Source organism: Rissa tridactyla, chromosome 9 (assembly GCF_028500815.1).
Source record: "Rissa tridactyla isolate bRisTri1 chromosome 9, bRisTri1.patW.cur.20221130, whole genome shotgun sequence".
In the NCBI taxonomy this organism is placed as follows: domain Eukaryota; kingdom Metazoa; phylum Chordata; class Aves; order Charadriiformes; family Laridae; genus Rissa; species Rissa tridactyla.
The window spans coordinates 4,011,747-4,026,277 of NC_071474.1; the positions used below are offsets into that span (position 1 = coordinate 4,011,747).

At 56.0% G+C, this 14,531-nt stretch overlaps 1 protein-coding gene across 1 annotated transcript in view; it reads left to right on the forward strand.

The window, feature by feature from the left end:
- PCSK6 (proprotein convertase subtilisin/kexin type 6) overlaps positions 1-14,312 on the forward strand; it is a 37,952-nt gene extending 23,640 nt beyond the window's left edge. Inside the window, exons 10-21 of the mRNA XM_054215270.1 lie at positions 1,473-1,576; positions 2,060-2,177; positions 3,252-3,440; positions 3,674-3,810; positions 5,772-5,951; positions 6,523-6,625; positions 7,206-7,402; positions 7,833-7,920; positions 9,240-9,331; positions 11,294-11,423; positions 12,474-12,586; positions 13,036-14,312. Coding sequence (XP_054071245.1) covers positions 1,473-1,576; positions 2,060-2,177; positions 3,252-3,440; positions 3,674-3,810; positions 5,772-5,951; positions 6,523-6,625; positions 7,206-7,402; positions 7,833-7,920; positions 9,240-9,331; positions 11,294-11,423; positions 12,474-12,586; positions 13,036-13,133 — 1,549 coding nt within the window. The 3' untranslated portion in view covers positions 13,134-14,312. The remainder of the gene's footprint in view (positions 1-1,472; positions 1,577-2,059; positions 2,178-3,251; positions 3,441-3,673; positions 3,811-5,771; positions 5,952-6,522; positions 6,626-7,205; positions 7,403-7,832; positions 7,921-9,239; positions 9,332-11,293; positions 11,424-12,473; positions 12,587-13,035) is intronic.
- Positions 14,313-14,531: the final 219 nt, after the last annotated feature.

Genomic DNA, 14,531 nt, shown 5'->3' on the forward strand with positions numbered 1-14,531 from the left:
TTTTTTTTTTTTCCTCTGGAGCAACTCAAAACGGGGCAAAGTTATTCCAAATTGCTCCTTTTTGGCAAGGTTTGATACAGCGTTGTTGTTTTGTATCTAATCTTCCTGCAGGTATTTTATTGAGCTAATTCTTCACTTGTTGCCATCTGTTGAAAAGTTGGGGTTGATGAGATAAGTCAGGCTTTTCAGTTGGTGCTTTGAAACCGCTGACAGCCAGCTCCAACAGGAGTTTTATAAATACTTCCTGGAAAAAAGATGGCAGAAAACATCGCGGAAAATGGAAAATGTCTTGTAGAAGTGATGGTTTTCTGCAAGTGTTTCGTTTCTGGGGGGAAAGGACTACTTTTGCATACTGTCAGAAACCCACGTGGCGTGACCAGCAGCGGCACGCTCCCTGCTTCGCACAAACTGCTCTTTGCCTCCTGTCCCCATCCTGGTCCCCCAGCCCAGGAGCAGCCCCCCCGGGGGACCGTGTTGCCCCATGGAGCATCTTCTCATGAACTTCTCACTATTGGTATTATTTTTATGGGGTGGAAAGAAAATTAAGGCTGCGAATAAGCCTGCGGGGCAGCGTTGCGCTTGCGCGCGGAGACGGCGGTCGCAGCGTGGTGGCTCCAGTCCCCCTCCTCCAGTTTGATCCCAGCGCCCAGGTCGGGTGAGCATGTTTCCGGAGATGCCGTTTTCATTACAAATACAGTAAGAGCTTTAGATGTAATTTTTGAATTGTTTAGCTGAGGCATAAAACGCAACATTAAGTACCAGAACTTGGTGCTCAGGCACTCCATTATGACGAGAAGGAATAAATTGAATTTCTTTTCTTAAATGTTGCTCAAGAGCAATATAAATCCCAGCTCGAGATGCTGAAGGAACTGACTGTAGGAAAAGTGTGGAAAATTCTTCGGCAATATCCCTGGGCTGGGGTCTTGGGGTGGGGTGAGGGGCTCAAAAGCCCACAGTGCTCAGTGTCCTGCGTCCTGGACACACAAACCTCACCCAAACCCAGCCTAAGGGGGGGTTTGGAAACATTTTCGGTTTCATTTTTCTCTTAAATGAGCAACTCAGGGTTTTTTTTCCAGCAATTTTTGCGGTTATTCCTATAAAGGAAAGGTTTGCTCAGCAGCGGGTACCAGCGAGCTGCCGAGCCCAGTACCCTGCCTCAGCTCCTGCTTCGCTCCCGATCTCCTACAAGAAAATGGGGAAAATCTTCCTGATTCGCTCCAGTTATATCCTGGAGCAGGAGAGCTGAATGCCCTTGGCCAGGAATAAATCCTGCAACGCCCATGGGCACGTGGCATCCCTCCTGGGGGCAACCCCTCTGCTGGGGGCTCCCCAAGTGCTGGCCAGCCTCCAGGCAGGGTGTTTTGAGGCAGCAAAGAGGCTTTTTTGGTTTTTTTTAACCCGACGGAGGTCCCTGCTGCTGCTGGAAATCCTGGAGGCAACGGGGCCATCCCATGAGCCGTGTGTCGTTGCAGCCCCCTGCTCACCTGGAGGGACGTCCAGCATCTGCTGGTCAAAACCTCGCGGCCGACACACCTGCGGGCGGCCGACTGGAAGACCAACGGCGCGGGGCATAAAGGTGAGGGGCCGTGGGGCGGAGGTGGCGTGGTGAAAACAGCCACCCAAGGGAAAATAAAGGTCCCCAGAGCTTCACTGGTGGGAGCGTTCACCCTGGGTGGCCGCTCTCAACTGCCTCGCGGGTTCCTACTGTCAGGCTGTTGAGTGGAGGGAGGAGAGGGGAGTAATTCGTGGGGTGGGAGGCTTGGAAGCCTTGGTTGGTGCAGGCTTGTAAGCCTGGCTTGGTGGAGGCTCTCCTGAGCTGCAGCATTGCCCGCTTCTTTCGGCGGGCTGCTCCCAGCAATGGCTTTTCCATGCTGCCAACGTGGATTTGGGGTGTAACTTGAACAGGGTGAGGAGCTCTGCGTGTTGGAGCACCTCATACCCCAACAAGGTCAAGTCTGCGCCTTGCCCGATGGTTGGAGGATGCTCCACCAAGCAGCGAGGAGTTGCTCCTGTCACTTGCTGGGAGGGCAGTGGGTTTCTGAGTCTTCTCTCTTTCCAGTTAGCCATCTATATGGCTTCGGCCTGGTGGATGCAGACGCTATTGTGGTGGAAGCCAAGAAGTGGAAGACAGTCCCTCCCCAGCACGTCTGCGTGGGGAGCCTGGACAGGGTGCCCAAGTGAGCGTCGTGGGGTGGGGGGGCTGTTCTGGGGCACGCGGCCACTTGGAAGGAGCTTTGGTGGAGCTGACTCTTGCAATGCAAAGGCTGAGCCGCTGTCCCGGCATTTAGAAAGGGAAATCAGGAGTCAGGGTGGCTGGGACAAGCCCATGTGCAGGTGATGTTCATGGCTTTTATGGTCAGAGAAACCCACACCATCCACCCCAGGGTCTGTTTATTGACCCAGAAGTGCCCACCCGGGGTCTGTGCCTACAGCTCAGTGAGGAGTGGGTCCTGCAGGGGCTCTCCGGGACCAGCTTTGGTGGCAGGTGATTTATTTTTGCCCCTGCCATGCTTTTGCTTCCCAGGTGGGTGACCATCAGGGGTTTTTTGAGGGCTGCCAGTGCTGTTTGCCATTTTGGAAATGGCTTAGGGACCCCTAAACCAACTCGCCCGCTGAGTGGTGATGGGTTGGGCTCCCCTCCCTCTTCCACCAAACAACTCATCTTGATGGAAGACACCAAAAAAAAGGTGTTTTGTTGCAAAGGTTCCCAAATTGCCAATGCCTGGGTCTCTTTGAATTTGGCTTCAGGTTCAAACCAGCTTAGGTTCACATCTCATCCGTGGTGGGTCCGTCTCTACTAGGTTAAAGGGTGGGATCGGGGATCTGACCAAATGGCCCCTCCTGGTTTACCGCTGCCTGACTGTAGAGCGAGAGAGTTGTTCATCAGACAAGGAGTGCCTTTGGAAGACTTGCATACACAGAGCAGGAATGAATCTGGAGCCAAGTGTGTTCATGAAACTATTTATCTGATACAGACACTAATTACAACCCGAAGAGGAACGCTGTACTGATAATTATAATAAAGCAGCGCCCTTGCAGCCCATAAGGCATAGATCTTCGAGGCAGTTCAAACCCATCGCGTTACCATTGAGCAATTCAGCAAATTCCCGTGCTAGGACGCTGGATTGCAATGGAGGATGAGATCATTTTTGCCATGAAGCAGTAGGGACTGGGTTCAAACCGGGCGTCCATGCTGCTGGGAAGCAGAGTGCAGTGCTGTCCCCAGCGTGGCGTGTTCCTGTCCCCGGCAGGTACATCCGAGCCGACCACGTGCTGCGCGCCAGCACCCTCAGCAGCGCCTGCGCCGAGCACCGCGACCAGCACGTGCTCTACCTGGAGCACGTCGTGGTGCGGCTCAGCATCTCGCACCCGCGCCGGGGAGACCTCCAGATCAGCCTCGTCTCTCCGGCAGGGACCAGGTCACAGCTCCTTGGCAGGAGGTAAGAGCGGCCGGAGCCAGTACGTGGCTGGGCTGGGCAGCATCCTCATTTTGAGGGTTGCTCGGGTTTTTTGGGAAGGCGGTGGGCGTGCTCGGGTCTCAGCTGCAGGAGGGCTCCGTGCAAGGGTGGGTGCATGCAAGGATCCCTAAAATCATTACTTACCTATCTTATCTTTTCCGAGTTAATAAGACATTCAAAGTCACGCTTCTTAATGCACGGCATTCCTGTTGCAGGGTGTTCGACCACTCCAACGAGGGGTTCAAGGGCTGGGAGTTCATGACCGTCCACTGCTGGGGGGAGCGGGCGGCGGGGGAGTGGACCCTGGAGATCCATGACACGCCATCCCAAGTGCGCAACCCTGCGGTGCAAGGTGAGATTCCCCAGCACCCACGGCCCCCCAGCGCCCGCCGGTCCCCCTCGCCCCCAGAGCTCTTTGCAGGCTGCTTAGCTTGGCCGTAAATTTTTGCTGCGAGTTTTATTGTCTTCAGCAAAACTGCATTGCCCAAATTTCTCAAAAATGGGAATAAAACTTCCGCGCAAGAGGCTGCCGGTCTGGCTGAGCCGGGAGCGGGTTTTCTCCCAGCAGCAAACTGGCTGCAACCGAGAGCCGGGTTTCCAAAATTAAACCGTAATGAGTCAAAACGAGGAAACCCGAGAGCTGTAATTGTTGTTTGTTTGTTTTGCTTCGCTGCTGGGACATCTGGCGCGTGGGCTGGTTGTGCAACGGGCGCAAGGGGACGATGCCCCTCGGGCTGCAGACGGACGGACATCCTCTCCGGGTTGCCACCGCGCTGGCAGGGGGTGGCCAGGCTCAGCCTTGGCCCCACTGCGTGTCCCCAACCCTGCTGTGTCCCCCCCACCGGCTTGGCCGCCTGCTCCCTGACCCCTTCCCGGCAAAGGAGCCGGGCTGGCGGGATCCGTCCCCGCCGGGAAGGGACAAGCCGCCTCGCCGGCTGGTGGCAGCGGGGCATGAAGCATCCTGCCTGGGGCTGGCGTGCGTCGCGGGGGTGTTAAAATCCACACGCTCGTTGATAAGGAGCCAGGAGTATATTAAAAATCTCTCCCACGCGACTTTCTGGCGGGAGGCGCACGTGGGGGCTCATTGTGCAGAGAGTGTTTGTGTTTGCTGCCTTCACCCGGTATCGTTTGAACTCGGAGGAGCAGCAGCAAAGCACCCACGGAGCCGCTTTCCCCCCCCTCCGTATTTACGGTCTGCGGTGGGTGCTTCTGAGCCCCCCACGGGCGTCAGGGCTTGGCTTCACCCGGCTTTGCAAAACGAAATGAAAATGAGTGCGTTAAGTCACCCCCCCCTCAAAGGGTCCGCAGCGGGTTCGAAGCAGAGAGGGCAAAGCGGGAGGAAAAAGAGGGACGATGCTCCCAGCCTGCGGCAGAAGCAGGTATTAAATGTTAATTTAAGACCATTAAATTAAACCTATTAAATCGGTTAATTTAATACCAATTAAGTACTACAGCTGTCGCGTCGCTGGCACTGCTGCGTCCCCAGCATCAGCCCCGTGCAGCCCGGGCTTTCCTCGCACGGGACGCTTTAGATTTAAAGGAAATTTCATTCATTCAGTGGAGGCGCGCGGCTGAGCTCTGCCCCAGCTGGTGCCGCCCGAGCTCCGTCCCGCAGCAGGTGGGTCCTCGCAGCCCTTCGGGAGAGCCAAGGGATTTGGGTGTCGGAAATTTTAAGCCCTTCCTGGAAACGCAGGGATTAGTGGTTAAAGCCGCGCGTGCCGCAGGCGTGAAGTGACTCCTGTTGGTGGGGAACTGAAAGAAAAAAAGTCTTGGAAAGAGGCGGCAGCATTTTTGGACCCTCTCCCCAAAGCTGCGTGGGTCGCGGAAGACCCCTGCGTGGGTGTAAGGCCGTGGGGAGCCCCCAGGTGCTGCGCAGGCTCCGGTGGCCCCCGGGGTGTTTTGGGGGACACCAAGCTCAGACCTGTGACATGTCAGATAGCAGCAAGAAAGAATCTGGTGGGTTCCGGGCGGCTTTTATCAGAGAGAATTAGTCCTCCATTACGGAGCTTTTAGTTAGCGGTTCTCTCCGCCCGTTGGGTGGGATGGGTACAGCGATGCAGACGAGTTATAGCATAAAAAATCCCTTGTAGGTGCCTTAAACAGCTGCATTCGTGCAGGCTGGGAGCTCCGGGGGGCTGGTGAAGATTTCTGGGTGTTTGTTGTTTGCTTGCGCGTTGCCATGCGAGTGGAGAAGCCCTGATGGTCCGGTCCACCCTCCTCTTGCTTCCCCCAAAGCCGGGGCTGCGCCGCAGGGTCACCAGGGAAGGAGCGGGATGGGCAGCGGGATGGGTGACGTTGTGCCCGCCCCTGCAGGGAAACTGAAGGAGTGGAGCCTCCTCTTCTACGGGACGGCTGAGCACCCCTACACCGCGCTGGGTGGCCCCCAGTCCCGTGGGAGGACGCTGGAGGTGCCGGCATCGGAGATGGAGCCGTCGAGAGCCGCCTTCCTGCAGAGCCAGGTGGAGGTGGCGGAGGAGGAGGAAGAGTACGCGGGTAAGCGCCGGCTGAGCTGCCATGTCATCCCCCCCCAAAATACCTGGGAAAATGCCAACCAGGGGAGCCACAAGGCCTGATCCTGCCCGGGGCCAGGGCGGGCTGGGAGGAGCGGTGCCTGCGGCCAGCGCGGAGCAGCAGGACGGTGAAATTAGAAGGTAGCGAAACGCCCCGTCACAGCGTTCCCGCCACAAATTGCTGGTGCGGCCGTCTGAGGAGTAAAAAAAGCTCCTCTGCCCACCTTCCCTCCCCTGCCCGTCCCCAAGGAGCGGGTCTGGCTCCGCTTTCAAAGCTCCTCCTGCATGGGAGTGTTCAGCTGGAGGATGGTCGGGTGCGATTCGTGCTCGGGGGGGATGAGCTGGAGGAGAGGCGAGCACCCGGAGCCATGCAGCTCCATAGGATAAGATATATAAGATTTGTAAGATAATAGACATAGGATAAGATAGGTGGAGGGTCCCCAGCCCCTTCCCCATGTCCGTCTGTCCAGGGAGGGTGTGCTGAGAGCATCCTGGCCATGGCGTCTGGGGATGCTCAGCCTCTCCCCCGGCTGAGCCCATCTCTCCCTCCCCAGGTCCGTGCCACCCCGAATGCGGTGACCAGGGCTGCGACGGCCCCAACGCCGACCAGTGCTTGAACTGCATCCACTACAGCCTGGGCAGCGTGAAAACCGGCAGGTGAGGGGTGGTGGGGTGTCTCCGCGGGGTCTCCCCGGGCAGTGGCGGTGCCTTTCCCCAGGGCTCGTACCGCAGCGTGGGTGATGTTTGCACAGAGAAAGAAGAGTATGGGCGAGAAAATGGACGGAGGAGGAGGTATGGGGATCCCTGCCCTGGATTAGGGTACGATGGGGTGGGGGACACAGAGCTGGAGAGCCCCGGAGGACCTTGGCCATGTAATCATGCTGGGAAAGAAGCATTGGCTTCACTGGCTGGGGTCACCCGTGCCCAAGTGACAGCTAGCTGAGGTGCCAAATCACTTCTGGAATTGGGGTTTCCACCCCTCAGTCTCCTGGGCTGGCACAGGGAGAGTTTACCCGCAGACGGGGTTGCTGGCCAAGAGATGCCCAGGCTCTTTATTAAAGAGCCATGACGTTCAAGACACCCTAAATCTTAAGAATAAGAAGTAAAGGAGCCCAAATTGCTGCCAAGGCTGGGGGATGCCCTGAATGCTGTGGGTGAGGGGACGGTGGCAGGTGCCAGGCTGCCGGGAGCGTCCGAGTGTTGGCACCAAAGCCTGAGCGCTCGCTTCCTTCCCCAGGATGTGCGTGAGCTCGTGCCCCGCGGGATTTTTTGGTGACAAAGGCGCCCGGAGGTGCCGCCGGTGCTACAAGGGCTGCGAGCGTTGCGTCGGGAGGGGACCGAACCAGTGCACGGCGTGCAAGCGGAGCCTCTACCACCACCAGGAGATGAGCACCTGCGTGGTGCTGTGTCTGCCCGGCTTCTACGCCGAGGAACGTAAGGATGTTTATCACTTGCGAGCTGTAGCATGAGGGTTGCTTCTATTTTAAGTGCTATGGGTGGAGGAAACACCTTGTTTTTTGAGTATTGGCTTTAAATTTCCCCCCTCGACCCACTTTGTGCAGTGAAGGGAGGAGGGAAACCTCTGGGTGTTCAAAGAGGGTGGTGCGAAGCAGAGGCACTCAACTTAGCTCTTAATTAGAAGACTGTAATTAATGGCCCTAGCTGCTTGCAAAGCGTATTTCTTCTTAGCAAGCAGTGACAGATAAGGTCATCTGCGGTAGCAGGGACCCGTCGGGGGGGAGGACATACCTCTCCTCCCCGGGGAGCTGCTGCTGGGGCGCAGTGGGGCTTTGCGGCTCCGGCTGCCGCTTGCAAATCACTGTCCGGATTTTATTCTCCCCTGCCTCGCTTTGTTTTTTAAAAGGTCAGAAACGCTGTCTGAAATGTCATCAAAGCTGTAAAAAATGTGTCGGCGAAGCAGACAAATGTACTGCATGCAGAGAAGGATTCAGGTAAAATACCAGCACGGGAGGAGTTTATACCTGCAGCATTTGTACGCGCGGTTTAAATGTGGGAAAACCGATGGGAAATTAGAGAGTGAATTAGTTAAAGACCTGAGATCCTGCTTCTGTGGTACTACAGCTGTGGCACAGAGCATTGGGAATTTAAAGGTGGTGCTTTGTGTCCCTTTCTTAGCTGAAAAGCATGATTTCAGTTTAATTTCCTTTTCTCCAGCGCTTGCCAGGGTGAGGGTGGTGGGTAAGTGCCAGGCTCAGAAGGGCTTGTCCAAACTCGGTGACCTGCGACCAGAGCAGCTCCCGGCGTTGCAGCATCTAAAATGGGGGGGGGGGAAAAAGCAATGAAAACATTTACACCACACGTTGCCAAACGCACCTTTCCTCCCGAGTGTCGGGCGGCTCCGTGGGAGCCATCCCAACCAAACAGGGCGCTTAGTTTTGCTCACGGGGCAGAGCTGGTACCAGGCTGAGCTGTTCAGGCAGGCTGAAAATGCTCCCTGCGAGCGCGCAAACCCTTCCCTCCAGCTTCATCCACGCTGGAAAATTTTATCCGATGTACCTGGTGAGCGGGCCTCGTGTAGGATGGACAAGTGGGTGGAAGTGGGGCAGCCCCGGCCCCGCAAGGATCAGCGGGTGTCCTTGCTGCCGGCCCCCGGCTCCTGCGGGACGCAGAGCCCAGCCATGCTGGCGAGCGGCGTCGGCACCGGGAAGAAGCTATTTTCCATCCCTGAGCTCACATGGAAGTAGGATCCCATCGCACTTTGCTTTGCTCAGGGGCTGTAAGCGAGCCAGGGACAGGGTGTAGCAGCGGGGCGCTCTCAGACGAGGAAATTGCCACTGCCAAAAGATTATCTACTCCCTCGGAAAAGCAAAACTGGAGGCACTTGTCAGACATAATCCGCACGGTGCTTGCTTTTTATTGTCCAATATCCTTTTAAGCCGGGACTCCAAATCATCCCTGCCACGGTGAAGCAGCACCAGCCCAGCCGTGGCACGGAACCAATTCCCTTTTATTCCAGGGAGCCTCACAGTGCAAAAGGTCTTTGGCAGAGCCTGGCTGGCTGCCCATGGGAAAAGAATAATTTTATTTCCTCCCGGATAGTTAATTAAGGAACCTGCAGCCGTCCCTTTGGTCCAGGCAGGACTTTAATTTCTCCTGGAGCGCTGGCTGGCTTTCCGACGCCTCCTGCGCCACGGGCTGAGGCTGCCATAGGGCCCTGGGGGATGCGGAGATGGGGACAGGGGGACAGGCTGTGCCGGGTCCCCAGAGCCTGTAGCTTCAGGTGCCAACGTCCTCTCCGCTTTCCCGGCAGCCTGGCAGGAGAGAGCTGCGTGCCGGAGTGCCAGCCCGCCATGTACCTCAGCCGGGAGCCCCGGCGGTGCGAGACCTGCCCCGTTGGCACAGGTACGTCCTTCGCCCTGCCACATCCCCATGTGAAACATGGCTGGGGGATGAGGTGATAGAGAGCAGCCCTGCGGAAGAGGACTCGGGGGTGCTGGTGGGTGAAGAGCTGGACAGGAGCCAACAATGCGCGCTCGCAGCCCGGAAGGCCAGTTGCATCCTGGGCTGCATCAGAAGAAGCGTGGCCAGCAGACCCAGAGAGGTGGTTCTGCCCCTCTGCTCTGCTCTGGTGAGACCCCACCTGGAGTACCGTGTCCAGCTCTGGAGCTGTCAGCACAAGAAGGACATGGACCTGTTGGAGCGGGTCCAAAGGAGGGCCACAAAGATGATCAGAGGGCTGGAGCACTTCTACTGTGGGACAGGCTGAGAGAGTTGGGGGGGTTCAGCCTGGAGAAGAGAAGGCTCCGGGGAGACCTTAGAGCCCCTTCCAGTCCCTGAAGGGGGCCTACAGGAAAGGTGGGGAGGGGCTGTTTGCAAAGGCATGTAGCGATAGGACGAGGGGCAATGGTTTAAAGTAGAGCAGGGCAGGTTCAGATTAGCCATTAGGATGAAGTTCTTTACACTGAGGGTGGTGAGACACTGGCCCAGGTTGCCCAGAGAGGCGGTGGAGGCCCCATCCCTGGAGACATTCAAGGCCAGGCTGGATGAGGCTCTGAGCAACCTGGTCTAGTTGAAGATGTCCCTGCTCACTGCAGGGGGGTTGGACTAGATGATCTAAAGGTCCCTTCCAACCCAACACATTCTATGATTCTATGAAACTCCCAGACCCTTGTCCATCAGGAGCCGATCCGATGCCGGCGGTACCCACCCCCAGCCAAGGCAGAGCGTGCCGGCGGGGAAGCAATCCCAGCTCTCCAGCACATCCCGCGAGGTGCTGGGAGTATATTCATATTAGAAAGGTTTTTAGGGAGTTTTTACATTTTTATTAGAGCCATTCTTTATTTCCCGGTTCCTCTTGACGCCAGGTGCTTTAGTTTAATAAGGTTGCGGGGGAGGCCATAAAACCCTCTCGGAGTGATGGAAGATGGCTTTGCAGCGTATAAAAATGTCAGGCAGCCGAGGCGCGTTATCCCGGTCACCCCACGGGGCTGGACTGGCAGCTGCCGGCTTCCTCCCGCCGCCCAAAGCCGCTCGGCGTTCCCTTTAAATCCTGCCTTTTTTGCTGCTTGAAAGTCCCAATTATTTTCCGTTGTTAATGTTTGCGTCTGCCCTCAAAAATCATCATAGATCTGATGATAATATGATCTCCAGACAATTTGTGTTCAGTGGTGTGAATCTCATCTATCATACATGGGCAATTTCCTAAGACTAAATCCAAAATATTTATTGATCTTGTTGGCAAGTGTGGAAGGGAACGGGCTCTTAATCCTTTAAGAAAATTACTTCCCTTCTAATTCTCATTCCAGTCAGTGTAAATGTACTTCACCACAATTATTTTTCAAGCCTTTTTTCGTCTCCTTTTCCTGCATAACCATTTCTCAAGCCTGCTGTGTGGAAGGCCTCTAATAACACCACCTCCATCACCACGGTTTGCCGTCCAGCCACAAGGCTCCGGCGTCAGAGCGGGGCTCTCTGCTTTCCCAGCTCCTCTCCCGAGCCCTTCCCTCCTCCGGCTCCTCCGCAGCCCACTCTAGCATCTCTTTTTCTGCATTTGACACTCCGTAGGGTGGGAAAGCTAAACCGGTGCGTGCTTTGGAGCAGTGCCTGATGCTCCGGAGGGGATTTTGATGTGGTGGTCTGCAGAGGGGCAGGACACCGGGTCCTGGCTGGGTTTTTTGGGATGGGAGCTGAAGTTTTTTGAGACGGAAGCTGGGTTTTTTTGGGGGGTGTGGGAGCCAAGCAGCCGCGCAGGACCCTGGTGGCACAACCAGCAGCTTGTTCAATCCTATCTCGCACGGGGCTGCTGGCGCGACGTGGCTCCTGTCTCCCAAAAATGCCCGCGTCATCTCTCCCTGTCCCCCGCAGGGCCGGGCGAGGAGGACTGCGCTCCCTGTGGCCCCGAGGCCCCTGCACCCCACTGGCGCTGCGTTCCCGCTTGCCGCGAGGGCTTCTACCCCGCCGACAGCCACGGGCTGCCCAACAAAGTCTGCAAGAGGTACGTTACCGCCCCGACGGCGGCCGCAGCAAAGCCGGCACCGACGGGGGGGGAGCGCTGGCAGCGATGATAAAACAAAAAATAATAAAATAATAATGCTGCAAACAGCTCACAGCTGGAACTGTTTACTAGGGAAATTAAAACAGGGATGAGGGAGCCAGGGCAGCCGTGGGGCTGGACCCCCCACGCCCCTGCCCTATGGATTTAAGAGCACGCTCCCCCCGCCGGAGCCGGCCAAGATGTCTTAGGGCTACGGTGGAAGGGGCTCAGCCCCAGCCCCGGGCTCTTTGGAGGAGGTGTGGGAGGAATGAGGAACGGGGATGTTTAGGCAAATATTCCAGCTTTCAATCAAACCTGCTGCGTTCGCCCGGCGGCCGTGTTGGAGGAGCGCTGGCCCGCTCCTTGGCCCAGCGTGGGGGCTGCGCGGGGGGGACCGGGAGATGCCAGGAGGCAGCAATTTGCTCCCACTCTGCGCTTCAAGTGGGGAGTGGGAGTGGATTCAGCCTCCTTAAGGTGAACATGAAAGGCAAGGATTAAAGGTGACTTGGGAACACGCAGCGCAGCGCCTGCCCGCCCGGGGTTTCGCTCGCCCACGCTGGCTATCCGGTGGGGAGGAACGGGGGTCCAGCATCCCTTCCCAGGGATTTCGGGTACGGTCTGTGCGAGCCGCCATCCCCAGGCAGGAGGCTCAGCTGATGGGCTCTCTTGCCTGAGCAAACAGCTGCGAGAAGCGCAGATTCCTCTCGCAGCCCTTTTTCTAGCTGGGATCGCTGGGAAGAGAGGTGCACGCCCCGCTGAGCTTTCCCAACAGGCGACTGCTTTTGGGATGTCACTGGCCGGCACCGAGCAGCGACCTGGCACCGCCGAGCCCATTTTTTCCCAGGGCTTCAGTAACTTTTTAAGCTTTAGATTCGCCGTTTTCCGCATCCTCCGGTTCGGTGTGGATGTCGCAGTGGTCACAGACATATTTTCTGGCCGATGGCCCGTTTTGGGTGGCCGGGGTCGGGGTGTCGGTGCCAGTTCAGGCCACTGCAGGGTGTCTGTCCCCAGGTGCGATGACCACTGCTCAGCCTGCGAGGGCTCCGGTGGAAACTGCCTCAAGTGTAAAGAAGGTTTCAGCCTCCTGGGCGGCTCCTGCGTGACAAATGAAACCTGCACCAACGGTAAGTAGTTGTGGCAGAACCACTGGCACCGTAGTGCTTCGCCGGTAGCAAAAAATGAGGGTTCGGGGGGGGATTCCCTTCAGAGCAGGAAGCCGAAAGCGCTGGAGCTCCTGGGCTTGCTGGGGCACGGCGGCAGCGAGCCGGGCTCCGGCTGCGGTGGGCGGGCGGTTTACCTGGCAGAGCCGCTGGATATCTGCCTGTTGCTCCAACGCATCCAAGCCTTTTTATTTCGTTAGAGTTTAGTCTTGGGGCTAATTCTCCCACTCGCTGCAAAGCCGCTTTATTCCTTCATCAAAACCATGTGAAAGATGCCCTTAAAAAGCGACTCCTTTTCAATCTGCTCTCCTCCAACACTGGAACGAATTGCACCGCCTGTTACGTGCAATGTTTGTTTATTTAAAATGTTAATCTGCTCTCATTTTCTCTTGTTCCTCGCCTCGGCCTCCCAGCTGACAAGACTTTCTGTGAGATGGTGAAATCAAACAAGCTCTGTGAAAAGAAGCTGTTTGTGCAGTTCTGCTGTCAGACGTGTCTTATGGCCGGGTAAAGTTCAGCGGCTGCATCCATCCAGGACTTCCACCAACTGCCAGCCCAGTTTTTGCCAAATGTTTAGGACAAAAGTTTATTTTTTCAGCTTTTGGGAGAGTTTACATGGTGCTGTCAAGCATTCGCTCGTAAGTTTGATAGCTTTAATATCACTGTCAGCGCGTTTCTATAGCAATATGTTAGGCAGAGATCGGATCGTACCCTGAATGATCAAGTCCTGAAAGGCAGCAGACAAGCGGTGATATTAATACTCTCAAACACTCCTCGTGAGCAGGGACCGATGCATGATCCATGTACACACGCTTGGTTCTTCGCAGAAATCCTACTGATCTGCCCGCTCCGAGCGGCTGGCAGGAGCCCTCGCCGCGAAGGACGCAGGACTTCACACTTCTGTGAAGAAAGAGCCGTTTCTGGCCCAGTTTTTGGTACTCTTTTCTGCTAGGTGACAGCTGGTATAAAGCCACATTGCAAACGGCCGGCGCCGTGCTCTGTACATAGGTAAAACGATGAATTAGGTGGTTCCCGGAGCGGTGCCCTCAAGCCCGCTCTGGCACTCCTGTTCGGATTCGGTCAGTAGCTGTTTTTCTCTGGCCGTGGCAATAACTGGAGGTTTGAGGACCAAAGCGAGAGCTGATCCCGGTGGCTCTGCCGGCGTGTCAGCCCGGCGAGTCCGGCAGGGCTTTGCCCCGCAGTGAGTGCAGGCAGGGAAATCCCGTCTGCCCGCGGGGAATCTGGCGGACTCGGGGGGTTCGTCCGCACCGACCAGCCCGGGGGGTCACAGCCTTACCGTGAAATGTATTTCCCTCCCGGAACTGCTGGGAAGTCGCTGATTAATTCAGTTCTGGAACGAGCTAGATCCTTCCTCTAAAGGAGATGGTGTCCCAATTAATCTCTTCTGGCATTTTGTGTTACGATCCTCCCCCCGTCTCGCTGGGTATACCCTTCTCTCACAAAATCCTCCGGTTCACGGCAGTGATTTTTCTTGGGCATCTGTTTCCAAAAGAGACATTCCAGGGATCCAGCCAGGAAACTTAATTCTACAAAACCCTTCCCCGAAACAAACCTTTTCATGCTCTCTCTTCATAGTAAGTCATGTGGTGTTTATATAATTGTGTTTAAAATATCCTTGGCTATGTTGTTTTACGGATTTTTTTTTTTTAAAATAACTTATACAATCCTTGTTTTTTCTCTGTGGACTATTTTTTTATATGGGAGTGGGGAATCTTTTTTTCTCTTACATCCTTCTCCTTGTCTCCTCTCTGACCTTGCAGAGCCGCTCTTTGCACCAGGCGTATGTAAACGCTCTTTCCTACGCTGCATGTTCCAATTTTCATTGTTGATAGTTTTTAACGAGTTAAACCTTTTGCCAACGAAATTCACAGTACGAATTGTCACCGGT